Below are 23351 nucleotides of genomic sequence, written 5' to 3'. Positions count from 1 at the left end.
TTACATTCCACGGAATACACGGAACACAAAAATCTCTTATGGATGACATTTCATTCAGCGGTAACTGCATATTCCGTCATTCCGCCCAGCCCTATTACAGACTTTATGTTATTAACACCTGCATGAAGTAAATGCATAAATAGGCTTGGATTTTTTGCAACAAAACGTTTCAAAGCTCGATCTATTCATCTTTGTTAAATGCAGGGATTATGTCAAGAGTGACTTCTAATAACACATTCCTCTTATATATCAGGAAATGTATCTACCTTTCCCAGACCATTGTCCTGTTTAAAGCTGATGGCCCTTGAACCCTGAGGCCTGATCTGAGTGTCAGAATTTAAGTGTCAGATGTCCTCTGTCATTACATGGACATAGTGTGTAAAGAGACTTTGACAAACAGTCAAACCCAGAGGCGAATATCAAGTTAGACGTGAGACTAAGATGAGATTCACTGAAAAGACAACTCGAGCTGGCTCTTGATTTCGATTCCAAATGCATGGGAATTCTCACCACAGCTGCTTGATATTCCTGTCTTAGTTTTTCATTTCTATCATATGGACAGGATATCTCTCTCTTGCTTCATCTGTGGTCTTGTACTGTCGGGCTTGACGTGTTGAGCTGTTGCAGAAGGGACATGTCAGGCTCCGATGGGTTTGTACATTCAAGCTTCTGGAGCAGTCCGAAACAGTTGAGGCCACTCGCCTCTGTTTACATCCCTTTTTGACTGTATTCAAATAGTTGTTTCTTTGGTTGTTGATAACATTTTGTCCTGAAAGGACCTGAATGCTTTGCCCATGAAGATTTCTTTTTTTAAGTTATAGTTATGGGCTTTTTGCCTTTATTATGATAAGGTCAGGGCTCAACGTTAAGAATTTTTTTACTGCCCCTGTCAGACAAGTGATTACATTTTTTACTGGCCTGCCAAAATTTTCGCTGGCCCCAGCACAAAAAATATTCAACAATATCTAGTTATTTGTTTGTTGTTTTTTACCTATGTAATCTTAATAAATAAGGGTATGACACCATAAAACTATTAGCCTATAACTCAAAATTTCAAATATCGCTGAAGACAAATAATCAGTAAGTAATAAAATTAGATCAAGTAATCAAAGTATGTGCAATACCACAGGTAAATGTTATAAAGCAAATATACAAATATCAGTGCATTTCAGGTGTTTTAGATTGGTCTAATAATAGTATTTATCAGGTACAGAAATTAAATTATGTGAATACTTTATAGTCTTACTGTATTAAATATATCATTGATTTAACCTTACTAAAGTTATAATTTAATCAGTAAAGAGCAGTGAGTGTTTTTTTGTCTTCCTTCTTTATTGTTTGATGAACAAAACTAAGACGTTTATTAGGCCTGATTCACATTTCGCGTCTTTTTCAGGCGCATATTCATTATTTTGAATGCAGCCGTATATATAATATATAGCATACCTAAATCTCCTAGGAAGCAATTTCGGTGCATATAATCCATATATCCTTTGTTTATTCCTCCTCGTCTCAACGGCTATCGTGGCCCATGGTTGCTCAGCGACGACAGACGCCAGGAGAGCGAATAGTCCAGGTGCTTTGGGAAAAAAGGACAGCTCACGTTTTCCGGGCGGTTTTACACGCAAAATGTGAATCTGGCCTTATGCTGCTGCCCCTTTAAGAGATGCACGGATCTAATATAATGTAACGCGCGCAGTTTGTTTCCACATGTGTTTTGTTCCCGTAAGACATAATTGATTACTTTTTTAGAAGGATACTTGGTAATATTGGCATTTTGGCAAACTTTTGTGTTGATATGTCTGATTAAGAGCAAGAAGACGTGATGTCTGATGTGGCATTGTGGCCGTGTGCTTATCTCAAACAGCACATGAGAACCGAATCCAGTCCTCTTTTGCATCTTCTTGGAAATATTTAAATAGGCAAGTCTTAAAAACGTACAAATTATAACAATACAGCACTGGCCCGATCCTGCAAATGAAGGTTCTCTTAACTGGCCCGAGGATCTCACATGCTGGCACCGGGCCGTCGGGCAGTCCTTTATGTCGAGCCCTGTAGTGGATAGGTATGCACCGAAATTAAGATTCTTCGCCAATCCGAATAAAAATGAAACATTAAGCCGAAGGCTGAATACCAAACACTGAACATGGTTTTTCGCATTTCTTCTATTTATTTATCCAATTTTTTGGTGAATCGTCAAAATGTGCTTTTTATATTTTGTCTTGCTTTTCATTAGAACACAATATAACCTTGAATTAGCGAATTTGAAACGCGAATGAAGCGAGTAAACTCAAAATGTTCAAGCGTCCAACTACGTGCGAATAGCTAATTCATTAATGCAAGTTAGAACGTTCAGAACACTTGAGGATTTTAGTCCAATTCGTTTTAAATTGCCACTGGAATCATTACATTATTTATTTACACTCTGTATGCATTTATCCAGTTCTGACCACAAATAAATTGTTCAAATCAGATTTTATATCTTTTTTCTTTTTTTTACTTCGACAGACAAAAGTCACATTTAATTTGAACCTAGAAAGATGCTTGTAGATCATGACTGCAATGTTGTTATTGCATGATTAACTGTGCTGAGAAATAAAAACACTATCATTTATGTATTCTGGGCCTTAATTTAAATGAATATAATGATCTAACCATTTCAAACATGCTTTTGTCGCGCTGCATCCAGTGGGGAATGAACTTCTGCTTATTATGGGTCCTAGTCTTTTATTCGCGCTGCTGGCAGAGCAAGGCAAGCCTTTTCAATCCATTTCCATAGAAGTTGAACTTTCGTGGTGCTCGCCTAGCAGAGACCACTACCAGACAGACAAGTCAGACAAGATTTCTCCGTCAGACACTGACAGACAGAAAGAGCAGAGGAGATGAAGCTTCACCTCACGCTGATAATTCTGTATTTTCAAAAACATTGATGGTGAATTTTTGATAATCTAACAGTTTTGATTTAATTATTTTACTCAATCTTGTCATAGTTTTATCTACATAAATTTTAATATCAGTGTTGTAAGTAATGACAAACTTGCCCCGCCCCCCACTAATGCCCTGCCCCCATTTAACTGGACTGCTTGCATCATTATTTGACTTTGTCCTCACCGGTCTATTTTTGTGATATTGTTGATTTGTAATTTAGCAGCCTTTAAATGCAAGAAAACAAACTGTGGTTGTTCATTTGACATGTTATCCAGACAGTCTCTTTCTGCTTAATGGACAGAATAACCTGCAAAGCGGACATGTCGTGCATATAAGAGAAAGTCTGACTTCATAAAATTAGCGAAAATTCAGAACTAGACAGTTCAGCGTTGTTACAGTCAATGTGTTTGGATAAAGACAATCAAGCAGTGGGTTTTTTTAAAGCACTGTCTTTTGCCTTATTGTCTGCCTGTTATTAAATGATGTAAGATGATGGAAATAAACTTTAGCACCATCACATTTACGTCTGAAAATAGACATATGTGTGTGTTTGCGTTGACATGCCTCTGACAGCATGTCAGTTGTCACCCATCTCTATTTCCACACGTTCATTTAAAACTCAGATTTCCTGGTTGTGTGAGGATGTTTCCGGGTCTCTCTGTTATGAGTGCAAGGCTTGTTTAGAGTGCAGGAAGACGGTCGACACAATGAAGGTTGAAATGTAGTGCATGTGAGACGCTGTGATAAGAGACACGCCTCTGCCGTTACTGCTGATCTTCTGCTATTCTCTGTGTTGAACGCTTTGTAACACAGAGACATTTGATTTGTTTGTTAATGAACTTTGCCCACAAAAAGGGAAACTCACTGAGATCTAATATGTCCTGGATGTCAGAAATGTCACCTGATAATGCTTTTGTTTCCAAAGTTCAGGGTTCACTAAATCTAACTTTTTTATACAAGATTTAGAAATTATATATATATTAGGATTGTATATAAGGAAATATACTGCGAGCATTAATAGGGTCCTCCTTAGTAATCCATTACATCACTACAGTGTTTTGAACCTAAATATGGCGCATTACACTACTATGTTAATATAAACCAGCATCTCTGCTCTATTTTTCTTTTGTTTTTTTACTCCCATTTTTTGTGTACTATTACATTTACTTTAATAAAGTTTATTATATAATATTCTTTAGTTTATTCATGTGGGTGTGTCATAAATAATACACTAGCTTTTGTGAGTCGGCAGAGTCATTTCCGGACATATAACACTTTATGGGAAAAGGAGGCTCTTTAGCCGGCATATATTGGTGTTTTTAAGTTAAAAACGAAGAAAATAATATACAAGCGACATGACAGATCCTCTTTGCTTAGCTGAGCGCTTAAGCCAAAACAACTCAATAGTGTTATACGACTGGAAATGAGTCTGCAGACTTTTATTTTGATGGGTTGTTGCAAAGGCTTTTAGTGCATGTTGGACATGAGCTTTACTCAAAAAAAGAGGTGAAATGCGCATGAAGTGAAGCTCTAGAGATGTGTTCACCTACACTTAAAGTGAGATGCTGTAAACAATAGTGTCATGCGTGCAGTACAGAAAACCGCTTGAATCATTCATTCAGAGACACGCAGAACAGGTAGATTACATATTTAAATGGCATCTGATTCACTACTAATTTTATTTGCCGTTCAGTGCTACTTTCTGATCAAGAAGTTCAAAATTTTAAAAATGTAAAATGTTTAAATTGTTTACTTTTTTATATGCCAGCATATAACTTTAGTTTTGACATTGTATTCTACTGCTGCTAAAAAACATGAAATGCTGATATACAATAAAATTGGGCTTGGTTGAAATGTATAGCTAACATTTATTGTTATATTATTTACATCTAAATTAAAATTTAGATGTCTAATAGTAGGTTTTACATTGAATTGCTGGATATCTATGATATGATATGATCTATGTTAAGCATGAATCACAGACGTTGTGGGTATACTAGACTAGATTTTTTTACCATTGAAGGGAAAATCTGGAGTCCGTTTGTCATTTTGACGGATTACAATAAGGGGAAACTGTTATTTCCCTTATGTCAAATTAGACACATCCAATCATATCATATCCCTGTACGTGATCTTAAGTTTCCGAAAGAAATGACGCATGTTTCTCATTTGTTACCCAAAAACGTTTTCAATCTTTCAGGGAAACCCACCCGGGATCAGTAGAGACTAGTTGTGCTGTGCCAGGCGTGTTTAAACAAGGCATTAGACTATGATGGCCCACCACCATCTAATTTGTTTCACCGTGTTTCCAAACGAACTGAAAATCTTTTTTCACTTTTCATAACATCACAGCAGTAACGTTGTTTGAGATGTTGTTTCTGTATCTGATTCTGCAAAGCATTCATCTCCCACTTAATCAGACCCCCGCGTCGCGTGCTCACATATACACACAGGCGTGCACAGTGGTGCGGTGTTTACAGACTTTTTTACGTCAGAGAGCGTATGTGACTAGCGTCAATTTGGATAAACCTTAACTTTAAGTAAGTGGAATTTCTTTCTGCTTCTTTCATTTCAATGAGTGGCAGAAGCAGCACATTCATAACCAAACAGCGTCTGGACATATGATTATAACCATTTGTTATTATTATTTTATTATGTCTGACAACAGAAACATTAAATATGTAAACAACTTCAACTTTATTTGGGTATTAAGTTGTATAAAAAAAACACTACGTTTATAGAGTAAACCCATGTACATATAGGGCTCTAGACTAAATTTTCCCTCTGGATGGCCGCAGGATGTCTATCGCGTCTTTGCATTGAGGTTAACGCTTCATTCGCGTCTGGTGGGAACGTACCTTTTAGGGAGAGAGATAGTTCAGAAACCGACGTATTCGTCTTCATTAAGCGCGGCGCAGAATGATTGGAATAGGCCATCTATGTTCGCCAGAGCGTTATAAAAGCATATGGAGCAGAGTCTGTCCTGCGATACTTTTATGCCGTTTGTTCTGCGCAACACCAAATGAGGTCAAACGCATACTTTGGTTTGGAGACAGAGGGAGTGCACAAGCTCTCGGCACGCTCTTTGTGCACTTATCACAAGCATGTCATTCTCCACTCATAAATCACTTTAAATGTTAAATGTTAAATTAAATCTTTAACCGGGCACCAATGCAATATAAAAAACGATCGCATTTGCGACCATTTTGGTCGCAGTCTAGAGCCCTGACATAGCGATGATGTCACAAACATGCTAATTAGCACGTAACAACACATTGAACCATAGTGACGGGTAAACATAGATTATGACGGATTTTCTACGAGCAAAAATAACAGAAAATAAAAAAATCTAGACTAGACCGCTATAAATCGAACATCTCTTTCCAAGGCATGTTAAGTCATTTCCTTTTTCACCTGTAGCTCCTCTGTTGTGCTAGTGAAAGTAATGATGATGCAACTCATCTTCTTTTGTTCTTAGATGTGTGTTTAACATGGGTAGCTCACCCATCAAAATATATTTTCTGGTTTCATAGCTTTTTTTGGCGGTATCATGTAATTTACATTTAGATGTTCTTATCCATTACTCAGAAATTGGTAATATTCAATGGGCAATTACCTAAAATACAGTGCGTCCCATCTAAAGCACTGTTGGCCCGGTGACTTCATGCACATTTATCAAATGGCTGTACTCGCAGCCCTCCCATTCTGGCTCCAGATGAAATATTATTTTAGCCATCAAATCCATCCCTCGTCATCATCTGTCATCTCTCCCCGCTGCTATTAAAAATCAGGCCATGCTGCTGCAAATGGGCTGCAAATGCCAGCGTTCCCCTGGAGCCACTCGTTGGACCTGTTCTGGAGAGCGCTATAGCTTTTGGTGCTTTGATGGCTTTGTTTTGGAAAGAAGAGATAATGTTTATGCCACAACAATGATTCACGACGGACGAAATGTGTAGTCAGACATTAGTATACATGTATTCTCCTCTCCAATCTGTCCTCCACTTAGTGAACTTTCTGTTTAGGAATGTAATCTCACTCGTGTTCTCTGTGAGACGGGAGGACACATGGGCGAGTGAAGGATACTTTGGGCTTGAGAGTCACTCCATCTATCTAAACAACCCCCTGATCTTGTTTGAGCTTTAAAGATGTTTGCTTGTTTGATTTGGGTGTCGGAAGGTAATTGTTTCTCATGAGGACGTCTGTAAAAATACATCTGCGTGGATCCTCGGTGATAAAACTCATGTGTTCGGACAGACATAAATTCACAGGGGAAGTGTGAGTTTGTAATCCTGTGAACCCGTAAAATGCACTTCTAACGTGCTCACATGACATTTCGCACGCATATATTTAATAAAATCAATATTTTAAAATGCCAATATCAAATGTGATCAGACACGTATGATATCATTCAAAGCTTTAAAGAGTTTACATTTTTTAACTTAGAACCACTATAAAAAGGATGCACTTTCTAGCGTCTGTGAACTGTGTCTCTCCATTCGCAGAAGCGCTTCAGGTGTGCGCGTGATTAGACATAATATGAGTCATGTTGTGCATTTTATATGCTGCCATTGCTGTATTTTAGACATATAATATTATACAGACAAATGTTTGTTCATATGTCCAGTCAGTAACAATGACAGGTGCTTTTAAACGCTGTTTTGAAATCATTCACTCATTCACTTAAGTAACTTTAAGCTGCTGTTTGGTCATGGATGAAGACGACGCAGAGAGACGTTTTGTCCACAGGTTTATCGCTGTCGCTCTCGGAAGGGAAAAAGTCTGTGAACACCGCACGCGACGCCAGGGTCTGATTGAGTGACAGATACATGCATTGCAGAATCAGATCCAGAAACAACACCACAAACAACGTTAGAAATCACTGTGTTATTTTTAAGGTGTAATAAGATTTTCAGTTAGTTTTGAAACTATGCTGAAACAAATCAGGCGGTGGCGGCCTGTCATAGTCTTATGCCTTTTTTATACACTCTTGGCTCTGCGTCGTGAGGCTCCGCTGATCCCGTGTTGGTTTTACTTAATGGACGAGGTGATTATGAGTAATGAATGGGAAATACACGTGTCCGTTCGCGTTCAGGGAAGGGGTTCGTCTGGTCGCTTGCGATAACATTCTGATGAAAGGAAATGATTCGATGCTACCAACTCGATAAAATAGGGAATTACAAAATGCCCTCATTGTAATCTGTCAATATGACGTAGTAGGGCCCTCAGGTTTTTCCGTCACTGGTATAAAAATTGCATCAATGACACAGAATTTTTCTGAGTTATGCTGTAAATTGGATAAGCTGTTGAACATTGGATTACACTGTTGTTTCTACGTCACATTCTTTATTTTACAATTTTCACAATTTTTCTCTTTCTTTGTTCTTTTTCTCCGCAGATAATACTGAGAGGAGTGAACTGAAGGCATTTTTTGAAACCAACTGCTCGCAGATTTATTTTATCTTCTATGAAAATTTCATTACACTGGAAAGTAACTTAAAACAAAAAGGTAAGACACATGTTTAAGCTATTATTGGGTGCTCTCTGGAGGTTAAAATGGATGTTATATATTGAAATTAAAATATTCAATCTAAACACTGATGGTGACAGAAAAGCAATGAATGTAATGTGTTTAAGTGCTACATTTCTTTTAGTGATAAATTCTAGTTCAATTAGACTGTAGTGTGGTTTGTAAGATTGCAGATTTGACACAGGGTAGGCTGACTAGTCCATTAGATACTAGATAACAACATGGCCTCCAATATTATAACATTGTCCCTGCGACAAGAGACAATATAACGCATTAGAACCCATTATCATTTAAAATTTTAACAACAAGCTGTGAGTCGCATCGGGGTCAAGTGTAGAGATGGTGTTAATGTACGGGGTTATTAGTTTACATTCTAACATAACTCTATTGGAAATGCTATTCTCTCGTAGAAGTATTTGTAAGACAATTCAACACCATAATTTAAATTATATCTTTGCTAACACATAGAGAATCTGAAATTCAATTCATAACCTACTAATTGTGTCGCTTTTTTCAGGGAACAAATCTCAACGGGAGGAGCTGGACTCTATCCTCTTTATTTTTGAAGTAAGCTTCCTCCACACACACGTTGTATAGTCTTGTAAAAAAATGCTAAACACTGCTTCTCTTGATTTGTTGATGTTCGCTTAACCTCCTGGTTTTGCATTTGTGCAATCCGGTTGTGACTTGTTTGTTTGTTTGTATGAGTGGAGCAGGTTTTTCCACTCAGTCCTGGAGGTGCCATCCTCCCTGTGCTTTTCCCACCTGGCTGAAAGCTAGATTCTAGTTTGCAATACAAATAAGCAGTCCGGCGCTCTCTGGTTTCATTTACTCGGAGAGGCGAGTGGTGTGTGTCTTTCAGGAAAAATAGTCTGGGTGTGAGAGGAGTTTGCGTTACATAGCCGAAGGTTGATTTAAAAAGTCAGCCTAGAGAAATGCTTTTCATGAGTTTGGCTTTTTGTCAAAACAATTAGCTTTTTGTTTTCAATTAATTTTCCTGAATGAACGCCACGCAGCTAACATTCACTCGCTAGTGTCACTATTAAGTGTTTGCATGCAATAGCACTTGTTTTTGCCAAAGATGGACCGTGAGTGCATAAGTAAATGAGAAGGATGTCAGAATTGGGATGTTCCCTGTGATCAGATTATGGAATAGGACACTGGGATCTCTTCTGAAAGCTGTTTAACATCTGTTAAATATTAAAGTAATGAAGCTAAACAATTTTAAGCAGCATACTGTAAGTTTTCAAAGGCATTTGGCAAACTTTGGCTTAGTACCAAGCAACAGGCCTGTTCTGAATACATCTGGTAGTTCATCGAAAATGCTTACTATGTTTACTAAGCGATGTTCTAGAAGCCAAACCATTTATTTGATAATATATAAATCGTATTGTTAAAATTTCATTTCTTAGTTTGGACGTTATAACAGTAGTAGGGGCAGTAGTTCTATTCAGCACTTTGTGCTCAGGCTATGTGTACGGCTTTCAAAGTTTACTCCATTTTGACGGGGCGTTTGCATAATTTGTTAAAAATGTGCAATGTGGATATTTTAGCGTCATCTAGTTGTGAGGTTGCGAATTGCAACCAATGGCTCACTCACTTTTAAGCACTATGCTGGCTGACAATGGTTCGCGTTTTGCTGAAGGAGACAACGTATTTAGGAAACCCGCTCTGTAGAGCAGTTTTTCCATATCAGTGGTTCTCAACAGGGTGTTCGGGGCCCACAAGAGGGCCACAAGATGACCAATATTGAAAAAATTAGCATCGAAATATATAAATAAACTATATATTTTTTATTATTTGGACATTTTATAATTAACAAATATTTTTCCAGTTAACATTAAGCACCAAAATACAGTGAGGGAAATAATTATTGGATCCCCTACTGATTCTGTAAGTTTGCAAAGAAATGAAGAGTCTATAATTTTTATTGTAGGTTTATTTAAACTGATAGAAACCGAATATCAACCAAAAAATCTATTATATAAAGGTAATACATTGATTTGCATTTCAGTCAGTGAAATAAGTATTTGATCCCCTAACAACCATCATGAATTCTGGCTCCAGAGATTAGTTATGTGCCTATATAGACCATAGATTAGTCCTGTCACTTTAAGAAAGTACTCCTAAATCAGTTTGTTATGTATATAAAAGACGGCTGCCAATAGAATCTGTATCTTCGATTTCAACCTCTCCACCCACCATGGTCAAGACCAAATAGGTTTCAAAGGATGTCAGGGACAAGATTGTAGACTTGCACAAACCTTGAATAGGCTACAGATAGAAGCTTGGTGAGAAGGAGACAACTGTTGGTGTGATTATTTTGAAATAGAAGAAATACTAAATAACTATCAATTGCCCTGGGTCTGGAACTCCCTGCAATATTTCCCTAATAGGGGAAAGATGATCATGAGAAACGTTAAAGATCAGTCATGAACTACATGGAAGAAGCTTGTTAATGATTTCAAGACTGTTGGGACCAATGTTTGCAAGCTAACCATTGGTAACACGCTATGCAACAATAGATTGAAATCCTTTACCAACTGCAAGGTCCTCCTGCCGAAGAAGGCCCGCCTGGCTGAAGTTTGACAATGAATATCAAGATGATTCATTAAAGGTTTGGAGAAAGTGCTGAAAGACCTAAAGTGCTGTGAGACCAAAACATTGACTCCTGTTTTTGGAGGTAGAGAAATGCTGACTATGACCCCAAGAAAACCTTCCCTTTAGGGCTTTTTCTCTGCTACGGGTAAAAGATGACTTCACCGCATTGAGGGGCCGAGGGACAGAACCTCCTCCCCTTAACTAGATCACTGAAGATGGGTCGTGGATGTGCCTTTAACATGACAAAGACCAAGACAAGCAAGACAACCAAGAATGGCTTAAGGAGAAGCACATTAAATGTCCTAGCCAGTCTCTAGACCCTAGCCCTATAGAAAATCTGTGAAGGAGACTAAAGCTCCAATTTGCTGAGCGACAGCCAAGAAACCTTCAAGAGGACTAAATGTATCCTGATACATGTCCAAACCTGGTGACCAACTATCAGAAATGTCTTACCTCTGTGTTTGCCAAGAATAGTTTCTCCACCAAGTACAAAGTTATGTTTTGCTCGGGGATCAAATACTTATTTCACTGACTGAAATGCAAACCAATTTATTACCTTTATAAGGTATAACTTTATTCCCACGGATTTTTTGTTAAAATAAACCTACCATAAAAGTCATAGACCCTTAATTTCTTTGTAAGCAGGCAAACTTACAAAATCAGCAGGGGATCAAATAATAATTTCCCTCACTGTATTTTATTGGGTAGAAATTTTGAGGTTTTGTGAGTGGAAGGGAAGTCTTTGAATAGTGTTGAATACTATTGGGGGCCTTGGAGTCAAAAAGGTACAGAACCCCTGGTTTAGGGCTATTGTAAAACAACATAGCGAATGGGATCAAGCTGTAATTAGATAGAAATAGCTCATTTTAAGATCATAAAAATTTGACGCTTCATTATGTAAGGACTTTATACACCTCTGAACACATAGTTATGTTTATTATATTGCATTTCTGTCTAAAGATCCTCCAAAAAAATTCACACTGGACCTTTATCTCAACTGATAACGTGTGAAACAACAGCAGTTTCTTTCACAGCATAAGTGCACAGAAATCTACACATACTGTACATACACTGTACATCTTGCTATTTCTTTTTTACATTGCTTTTAAATGCAAGCCACTTCTCTGTGTGTGTGTGTGTGCTGTCTACAACTTCAGCGGTAACCTATTGATACAAAGTTCCATCTGTGTCGGTTAAAGTAAGACTTATTTTACATGGACGCATATAATGAACTAAAAGAAAAAGCTAACGAAAGCATGTTTTTATAAGACTATTTGAAAGTGTACTTTGCTCCTTTCTTCACGTCCGACTGGTTTCAAAACTCTGATAAGCGTCTCGTGTCCACATAAACACACCGCATCCATCTAGTGGAGCTCCAGTGTAGGGTAACAGCAAGAGACGGGCCACGATTGGTTTCATGCTGTGCCAGCGTCACACTGTTAATGCAGCATGAAAGAACCACAGCCACCATCTTACATGAGCCCTGCTTCTCCATCAGCAGCATTCTCATTCCTCCCTCATCCTTTCACGGTTGCTGTTGTGTGTTATGATGGTGCTGGAGGAGATTATACCAAACTGCGGTGTGATGGGTGTTTGACCCCTTTTTTATGGGTCGGCAGAGGAGAGATGATCGCTCAAGCTGCCGTCGAGAGGGGGGTGCGGGGGGTGGTATTGTTCAACACCTCCTCCTCTTCTGAGCTTCTCTCTTTGTGTCTGGCACCATCCGCCGTGGATGTTGGCTGCGCTTCGCTGTGTGTAAATGAACACATGCTTGAAAACATGCTTCAAGTGCATGTGTTTTTGTGGAAATGAAATCCTGACAAATCTGACGTGTGATGAAGCAGCGTTCACATTATCCCATCGCCCTGCATTACAGGAACTGTTATTTGCCATGCCGAAATAATCCAGTTTCATTGTCGCGTGAGTGACAGACACCGTTGACAACGTGTTAAAGTTTTATGCAAATGCATAGCCATGCGACGACTAGCGCTCGGAAGCTTGTGTGTTCTGACATCATAGGATAGGATACACAGACAAAGGCTTTATGCTGTAAACAGTGTTAGTCATGAAGTGAGGTCAGGCGTTCGATCGGGCTATATCATGCATTGCAGTGGTGCACAGTTGAAGATCAACTATCTTCAGTGTGTCTTTTCGTGCAGACCCTAGAGTCATCTTGAACGCCCTTTTGTCTCAAACACTCATCTGATCACGGCTGGTCAGGAAACCTCTCAGATGATGAATGAGAGCACTGTTATCACCCTCGATAGTCATTAGCTTAAGACATCGTCTTTGGCATCCAGATGGGCACATAATAGCGGCTTCCTTTCTGCTGCCCACAGCCCTGTCTCACACTCACAGGTGCCACACACACACACACACACACACACTCGACACAAACACAAAGAGTCTCTTATGGCAAAGAGAGAGAGCCATTTGGCAAAAACAAGACAGCATTCGCCTGGTGTTCCATCTCCTCTTAAAGGACCGCTCTAGGTTCAGCATCAATGAAATTTAATTTTATGTCATTGATGTAATATATTAAAAATATAAATGTTTGTAAAATTAATATACAAGTGCTCATGTTTTAGGAAGAGAATTTAAATAAGCTTCTATGAAATAACGCTGATGGTTTAACAGGAGAATGCTTGTTTCTGTGAGAAACTCCTTGAAGCGGTTTCTTACCCCTGTGGTCTCAGGCCCTTCTGTCAGACACCATAAGACCTCTGATCCCTGCATCTTTAATCTAGTTTCATGTGACTGGACTTGACCCTGGGTCAGCACTGTCCGGTAGCCTTTTTTGCCATCTTTACTTAGCAAAGGAAACTTGGTGATGTTTACATGTTTGTTGTTAACTATGAATGTGGATATCAGACGTTCTGAAGGCTTGCTCTGATTCTTCACTAATTGTCTGTAGAAAGGATGATGAACATAAACATTAACAACACGAAGATGTGAAGCTACTTGAGGCCAAAGATGCTGAAGGATAAGCATAAGGATATGGTCATTTCAATGCAGCAATATTGCTTTTAACATCGTTTTACTCTGATCATGATTATTATAACATATTGATTATATATGCTATTTGTTAATTTATATGAATAATTTTCCTCTGACTTCACATTTGAATCATGGAGCAACACTATGAGATTTCCTTCAGATTCTTGCATTCAAAGTAGGGATGCTCACTTCGTTCATTTCCTTAACTGAGAACCGGCACTCGTTATCCGAACATTAACAGTTAACTGATAAGATTTTAACAATAAATTGGATTAAAAAAAATACATGCTGCATCTCATTTCGAAGGCTGCGTCCTCCAGAGGTTGCGTTTGTCCGCCAATATGCCTTCATACGGGACATACGGAGGACGCAGCCTTCAAAATGAGAATACAGCTACAGTTGATGGGGGTCCGTGACACGTTAAAAATAAAACATAAAAATTCAAAGATTAATTTTAACATGCAAACAGCAGCATAATGAATACATCAACAACATCACCTGCATTCACATATTATCACATTTTCACGAACCTGCTGCACTAAGGACAATGGATAAAAACTAAAATCCAAAGCATAAAATAAACGGACAAGAAAAAAACTGAAATAATTAACAAATTATGACAAAACGAAAACACAGAAGAGCCTGAAAGGTTTATTTCTGTCAGAAAGTTTTTTCATCAAATAAAAATAGCAGGCCTACCTCAATCCAAAGCTTGGGGATTTTATTTAATAAAGTAACATGTTTATGTGTTGTGGTGACAGTTTGGAGCTTGTTGATAATTAGATCCACGGCAGATAACACACTTTCAGATGGCACGGATGTCCCAATGTAGAGATAAGGCCTCGGAAAGCACGTCACACTTCCTTTCCACTAGCCAATCTTAGCTAAACATATATAAATCCGATCTGCTATACCCCCCACAATACAAACATTATTTAATGTTATTTAACTTCTAAAAGAAGGCAGGGAAACCACCGGTCCGCCATTTTCTTCTCCTTTCCAAAGTGCACGGGCAGCCGATGCAAAGCATCCATGAGATTGCAGTAGCACCGCTATTAGCTTTGCTGAGCCGTAGACATGCTTTCGAAGAGAATGTCACAGCGCATTGTGATGCGTGATTGTCCCTTGTCTAACTTGAGCTTGAGCAAGGCTGCCAGTGGCATTCTGTTTGGACGAGTAAAGCCATGACAAATGTGGCCTCAACAATCAGATGAATTACACGTGTCTGGTTTCGTCAAGTGACTTGCGTGATCAGATTTTAATCTGTTTTAGAGGACATTTAAACCTAGTGAGTTAATTCTCAGCATGTTTTTCTTTCACCATACTGAAAACTAAAAACATGTACGATTTAATAGATATTTAAAATACGTATTATTAAATGATTTTTATGATTTAAAAAATATTAATAAACTTAAAATAAACATACCTTTTAAATCGTTTAACTGATAGTATTAACAGGTCAAAATGAGCATCCCTTATTCAAAGTGAATTTAAAAATGTAAATCTAACCACAGTTGTGTTCATAACATGGACACATATCATGACTACATGTTAATGTTTTAAAGGAACGGTCTGTAAGATTTTGTTGCAATTCAACACCCAAAACTACCAGCAAAGTGTTGTATATTTTGTTTATGTGGGTACTTACATTATCCCAGGTTGAAGACAAAACCATATCTACACTCATTCATAATGTCTAGCTATGCCTTTGTCACTGTTTTGCAACCTCTGGTGGAAGTATGCTATAATCTGTAAATTCAAGAGTGATGACGCAGCATCAATTTATTTTGTTAAAATCTAGTGGTTGAGCTTGGTATCGCAAATATTGGAGAGACAGGTTTAGCCAATTATGCTTCTCCTTGTTTTTTTATTGTCTACAGGCACTCTGTTGTTTGTGAATGTGTAGAGGAAGTTAAGCGCAGTCTACAAACATTCACTACATTTGTTTATGTTGTTTCTTTTTAAACCATCTATTCAGCATGTCCCTCAACAATTAAGCATTTTGAGAAAATAATCGTTTTTTATTGTATCAGCACTCTCCTAATCTGATGAGAACATAACCCCATGATCCTGTGTTAATATGATGCCATCTTCTCTACAAAATGAAGAAGGATTTTGACTGTGCGTAATACATTTGTAACTCATTGGCCATCAGCAATGTCCATTTAGGCCCATTAGAAGGCTTGAGTATGTAAATGGCCTAAGAAGGTCATAAATAAGAGAGCAAGGAGCTCGAAAAACAGTCTTCTACCAGTCTCTCTCTCTCTCTCTCTCTCTCTCTCTCTTTCATCGCTCACTTCCTCTTTTCTCATCAATGTCAACGGCCTCATGTAACCATCTGATTCTGGAGAATATATCTTTTCTTCTTTCTCTTCACTAATTTGTTTCCACAGTAATGATGGGTTATCACAAGGCTGTGTTATATTGTGAATATAGGCATGGCACTGTTTGTCTTTATTATTTTTTAGATTATTGTCTTGTTTGTTTGATTTGTGTTAGAAGAGAGCAAATATTAATAACACATAATTAAGAATTAAAAAATAAATTTGAAGTGTCGTAAAGTGAAGAGACTGAAATGGTACTGACTCACTGTTAAGTCTGTTATTCAGTCAACATGACATATAACACATTATGCCAAATGTATGTAAGAGTAAAACATGAAATGGTATAAAAATGTTTTATGTTAGTGTTGGATTTGAATTTTACGATTTGCTTATTTGCTAATCGGTGTTAGGAGAAAATTATAGTCTATTAACTCTGTTTTTTATTGTCTATTTATTCACCGTTTTATAAAAACCGAACCCTTGGTGATATACACCCTTGATAGTCTTTAATAATATTAGATTTATTTCAGTTAGTGATCTGGAAATACTGGCACATCCTGTTCCTTTATACCTCTGACTTTCTGACTGTATCCCTCCCACTGTTTCTTTTTTTCTCTTTTCTTAATTTGTTGAAGGTTAATTGTATAAAATATAATTCTGTTATAGATCCAGATGGCATTCATGTTGTGTAAGGTTTTATGATTGGATCTCTCCTAATTTACCATATGTGTGAAATTATAGTTCTGTTTCTTTATTTGATTTATTGGATTGATGTGCATGGTGTTGCTTCCCCCTTCTGGATCATCCCAGTGTTGCAGTGGCATTTCTCATGAAATAGTATTTCTAAAATGGGACATTTTAAATACTGCCATTGCTTGCACAAGTCTCAATATTATGATTCATGAGTCATGATATGACTTTTTATTGTTGTTATATTTTATTATAAACTCTTAAAGATCATAGGAGGTCGAATGACAAATTATTTTCTTTCACTTATTCCTTTACCAGTTTATTTGTAAAAATACTTGGATCAATAACTTGATCACATAATTCCTAAAATACTTTTATTTATAGTTTTTTTAGTCTGTTGCTTCTGTTTTATTCTGTGTCTAAAAAGGATTTCAGTTTTTGTGATTTGCTGAATGTGTAAATATAACACAACACTTGTACACATTTGTCCAAAAAGGAATGCGAAAATGGATTTAAAGTAGTCTTTAAAAATTATATAGTTTTCCCATTTTTAATTTGGGATTAAAGTGTCTTGGTCTCGCTGATTTTTGCGCGAGTTCACCTGCTGTCCATATGCGTAGTGAGGGTTATATAAGCTGGATTTAAAAGCAGTCAAAGTCCAAGGGAAATCATTTTATTGGCCTGCAGTGTGTGTGTTGTAAATAGAGTTTCTGTATAATCATGTCCTCTTCTCCTCACACCATTAGGGCCTTTTTCTATTTACAGCATTACAGCGAAACATTTGCAGTAAAAACACTGTTTCTTGTGCTGTGCTTTGAGGAATAAACGTAACGTTAAGCCTTATGCCTACAGACTTTGTACTCTGACCCTTTGGAGTTTATTTTGTTGACCGCCTGCTGGCAAAAAAAGCCTGTTACCTTTTATTAGCCAAACTGTCACTGTCAAAAAGAAAATTACATGTGCAAAGCAAGGTTATTCCTCACAGCAAGAAACGCTGTCTTGAAGTTGTACATTATTGTTACAGTAGAGGTGCTTCATGTTTGTACTGTTGTGCTTAGAGGAGGAAGTTTTATTGCTAAATCGTGACAGTAGTTTTTAATGTCAAAAGAGTCGATGGCGCTGTCGCAAGCTGTTAGTATATCTCGGCCTAAAACTTACGTAGTCTTGTAACTGTTACATTGTGTGACGTCTCTTTACTCGCACAGAATTTGTTTTCGTCACATGCTATCAAATGGCAGATGCAGAAATATACTGAACACTACCGGTCAAAAGTGTCACTTGACTGAACCGTTTCTCATAAAAACCTTGTGACCTTAAGCGCTTGCTTTGCATATTAATATTGTATTTATATACACACACTTTCATATATTTAAGAAAAATATAACATATTGAAATTGATAAATGTTTATATATAATTTAAAATATATAAATATAAGGGTTGTCAACGTTAAAACGTTAACGCATGCGATAAATTTGTCCAGATAAACACGAGATTATGCCAGAAAGCACATTTGGTCAAGTGTCTTCAACAAGTTAAATTAAGTCTTTAATGAATGCAAAGAGTAGTGAAAATAGGATGCGCATTAGACCTGCTTAGGGCGGCAGCAAAACATTATTTCTGCAGTCAGGGAAGGATTTTTATTTCCTTAATCTTTTCAGTTTTATATTTAAAGTTAAATTCAATAAATAAATTCAATTCAGTTTATGCAATAGTGAACAAAATTGGCTAAATAAATACATAGAAGAAATGCAAAAAAGCCATCTTCAGTGTTGGTATTTGGGTTTCATACAAGTGTTTAATTTTGTTTCAGTTTTGGCCAAGAATTTTTATTTCGATTCATACCTAATTTCTAGTCTATTTTAGCCATATTGATCTACCTTTCTTGGCATAGTCTTATATAATCAGTCTTGTTGATTTCTGGTCTTAATAAATAATCTACTCATCAAAAAATAAACGGTTGTTTAAATAGAAAATGGTTAGATTAACCAATTAATAAAAAAATAATCACAACATTAATACATTTGAAAAATAATTCTTAGTTGGAGCCGTAGTCAGAATAGATGTCAATTCCTTCACTGCTGTTTAAAAAGCATCACAAGGTGAGACTTTAAGATGATAAAATGACGAGAACATTTCTGCAAATTCTACACAAAGACTGACTACACTAAATATCATCAAACAGAGTATTTTTGAGTCAAAAATATTGAGAAAATTATTAAAGTAATCCTAAACTTTTGAATGTTAGTGTAACACTAATTATAATTATTATGATAAGAAGTAAGACCACTTTCTATTCCACACTCACACATTATTGAACTTCACTATTCACTCTCCTATTAATAAACTGCCCAGTAGTTGTACCACAGAGCTCTTCGCTTACAAGAACATTGTCTTAAAATGTTTGTTCCAATAACAGATATCAGTTCTGAAGTGTTTCATTGGTTGTTGGTGCCACTCAGACACTCCGCTTTAGAAGATGTGGTGGCACGTGACAGCTGTAAATCCCAGACGGCGTGCAGGCCCATCGGTCATCACATAGTATATTCTAAGTCATGCCCGCTACATGGCATGCACGTTGAGTGTGGATAATGCAGAGGCAGGAACGTCCGCTGTAATGCTTCATCCTTATGCTTGGAGAGCTGCTGCAGATTACCGCCATCTCTGGCATCCGCAGCTACCATCCCAACTTGTTTTGCCGCACCGCAGGGGGTGTTTTTCGTCACGGCGACAAGATGGACTACAAAGCCACCGAAAACCTCGGCTTTCCTTCGTGGACCCCGAGTGTGCGAGCTTAAACAGACAGAAACGTCGCCACCGATTGTTTGTCTGCTTCCTCAGGGCAATGACAGTCTGTTATCCAGAGCCGTCGTCCACTAGATGCTGCTGATCAATACAAGCGTGCCAGAATGCTCTCAGCCTCATGTGTCATCACGTATCATATCAGCACAAGAAGTAATCGAGGATGACAATGTGAGACAGGACAGTTCGCTTCTTGAGTGACGGCTGTCACACAACATGTAAGATTATGTTGACAGAGAGGCAGGTTTATGTGTAGCGTGTCAAGGCCGACACTCTTCAAGTGTGCTTTCATTAGGATGGCCACATTCAGTCGTGAAGGAGTGTTGAGGGACGTTGCATTGTTGGAATTGATCCCAGGTTCGCACTTGTTTGGTAGAGTGTATCATGATGGCATTACCCATAATGCACTGTGACTGATGACATGACCTTGTCTACTTATCTCTTCATTTATTACCCTAATAGTGCACCTGAAAAAATGAAATTTAAATAATTGACTCACCCTCATGACATCAAAGGTGTGTCATTTGGAATTGTGGAAATTGTGATGGCAACATTTTTAGCTCTAGCTACTCAATATTAACATCTTCTCTTTCCTTTAGAAAATTCTGCAACTTCTACCTGAGAAAATCAACAGTCGATGGCAGTTTCACAGTATAGGTAAGTGACTCTAAACACTGTCGCAGTAATTCACTGAAACAGCGTCTTTGTTACTGTGACCCATCGAGTGTGTTTTGAGCGTGCATATGCTGGTGACTCGGGTTCAGCGGCTAGGCATTGTAACCTGGTTTAAACGCTTCGCTTTTTGATGGAAAATAATATGATACAGAGAGAGTGCGAGCGGGAGGTTAATAAATGAGAAATGCAAATGAGAGGCATGATTTGAAATGCAAATGACTAAATTAAATTATGCGTCTGGGGGTTTCAGTCTCTCATACTGGAAGACCCTCAAAGGGGGAAATAACCTCAATTAGTGCGCTTCATTCAGACAGACACACAGACCGTCTCTATTCATTCCTCTGGGAAATATAGTCAGAGATTTATGCAACAGTTTGGGTGTCTTTGGATATTTCCAGTTGTTTGAATGTTGGGCAAAGATATTTTACTTCTGCTCACCTCACACAGTCCTCAGTGCATCAACACATAGAAGGGCTTTTTAAGAGACAAGCAAGTAGGGATCAGCATTTTTTAAGTATGCAATAGATCTAGAAGGAATAGTTTTAGTGTCGATCCTAGACGTCTGGGGCCCTAAGCAAACTTGTGAGGGGCCCTTGTACAAAGAATTAAAATTAGATAAACATAACTGTAAATTCAAAAAATAATAAATCAATTCACACACTTAAATGAATGAAGACTGACAGTAAGAACAATTTAGTGTAAAAGTTCATTCGAATTTTAATTGATGAAATGCGTTGCTCTGGAACATCCAGCTGTCAAAAAAACTAACCAAACGAGCGACAAACTAACAAAAATATAGCATGAAAAAAACATTTTACCCAATACAGCTAAGCATATGAAAACACAATGGTCTAAATGTTATGGCACAAACATAAAATGACATATGATTGACGTTGGAGAATTGTTAAATAAGCATTTTTTTGAATAATTTGGCAAAACTAAATAATTTAAAATAAATTAAAATAGTGTAATAACACATGACCTCTTGTTCTTTTGTTTCGCATTATTGCAGTTTTTTCTCTCGCTCCAGACGAAAAGCTCTGTTTTGAAGCCATAGTCATATGTAAATATGCAAATCAGCACACCATGCACAAGTTATTACCTGCCACCCACTGCATGATATCCGAGCATGTTAAAGTTATTAAATAGATTAAGTATTGATAAGGAAATTTCTAAATGAATCCTCTTTCAATTTGAATGAACTTTTAAAGTTGAATTTGTGAGTTATTTAATAAAAATAGCATCTTGTTTACATGGTGTTTTTCATTCTGTACTCAAGGGGACTCAAGAGGTGGTCGGCTTATAGGAAGGATCGGCTCTGAATAGTTTAGCCAAAAATGAAAATTGTGAAAATTGTGTCATTCCAGATGTATTTGACTTCATTTTCTCAGTTGAACAAACAAATAATTTCATAAATGCCTTAAAATGGTTTTGACATGGCAAAGCTCCAAAAAGCACAAACATCCATCATTAAAGCAGTCCAAATGAAAGCAGTGGGTTAATAAATGCCTTCTGTAGTGAATTGATAGGAATGCTAAAACGATTATTATTTAATAAATGTTAAAGTCATTTAGTCATAATGCATTTAATAGCTAAAATATGGGGAGACACGCAAGAACCAATGAGATTCAAAGTTATCGATGTGTTACCATATTTAAAATCAGCAGGTTTGTGCTTGTGCTGGTCAAAAATCTTTGCCACACAATAAGCCTGTTCATATGAATATTTATGTATACATAAAATATATATCTGTGCGCTGTACATTGTCAATATTATTAAACCTTAATTTTTATATTTTCTCTACGCATTTATGTGTCAGAAAGCTGTTAACGTGTGTTAACTGGAAGTTTTCTCACACCGTTGTTTTTATTATTCAGGTTCGATTCTCAAAAAGCTTTTGCACACTGGAAACTCATTCAAGGTAGCGTATGCATCCCCAAAGAAATAAATTATTATCTGGTTCACATAAAACCAAATCATTATGATAATGGCATTTGGCACTGAATCTGAAATATGTGTAACCAAATGCCGTGATTGTAAGGTTGTGATGATCTGTCTGTGTGTGTAGATCCGCTGCGAGGGCATGCGTCTGTTCCTGCTCTGGCTGCAGGCTCTGCAGAACAACTGTGCCGAAGAGCAGCTCCTCATCTTCGCCTGTCTGATCCCAGGATTCCCTGCTGTACCCTCATCCAGAGGACCCTGCACACTGGACACCATCATATACAACCCCTTTTCCAACCCCCCTGATGGTAAAACACACACAACCACACCTTTTTTGCCCACAACATGTATCAGGTGGCCCATTGAACGGTCTGTTAATTCTGAGCGCTGGAGATGAAATGTACTAACGTTCAGATAATGCTTGTTCCCTCTTCAACAAAAGCACCTGGACAAATAGGTTAAAGTCAATAATGTGCAGCATAGGCCGCTTCACCTGAAGTACCCAGTCACCCCTTTATTCCTCCCTGTTCACATATTTGCCCTTCTTGCATTTCCTCTCCACCATTTTTATAACCCATCTACTATCTTTCTGCCATGGAATGCAGTTTTTGATGATGGCCATTAATGCTCTCGTGGCACAAAGACACTTTAAATCTACTATTAGCGCGTTATAATCAAATCGCAGCGCACAGACAGCGTGCTCAGGGATGGAGGTCAGACTCAGTTAAACTCTGAAAGGAAGCTATTTCCCTTGATGTTTCCTCTCAGAATAGATTTTATAAATGCCCTTGAACTGGTAAGGACACGTTCCTTTCAAGCACGTCGAATGAGCTTGAGCGGATTTGAAATGGGTGAATTTTTCCTTCTG

At 37.7% G+C, this 23351-nt stretch overlaps 1 protein-coding gene across 1 annotated transcript in view; it reads left to right on the top strand.

Moving 5' to 3' along the window:
• Window positions 1-23351, top strand: part of ralgapa2 (Ral GTPase activating protein catalytic subunit alpha 2) — a 102055-nt gene that overhangs the window by 15409 nt on the left and 63295 nt on the right. Inside the window, 5 exon segments of the mRNA XM_056767081.1 lie at window positions 8324-8434; window positions 8973-9022; window positions 20467-20524; window positions 22420-22463; window positions 22611-22791. Of these exon segments, the coding sequence (XP_056623059.1) occupies window positions 8324-8434; window positions 8973-9022; window positions 20467-20524; window positions 22420-22463; window positions 22611-22791 (444 nt within the window).

Source organism: Triplophysa dalaica, chromosome 15 (assembly GCF_015846415.1).
Source record: "Triplophysa dalaica isolate WHDGS20190420 chromosome 15, ASM1584641v1, whole genome shotgun sequence".
In the NCBI taxonomy this organism is placed as follows: domain Eukaryota; kingdom Metazoa; phylum Chordata; class Actinopteri; order Cypriniformes; family Nemacheilidae; genus Triplophysa; species Triplophysa dalaica.
This window is presented reverse-complemented; position numbering and strand designations above follow the sequence as displayed.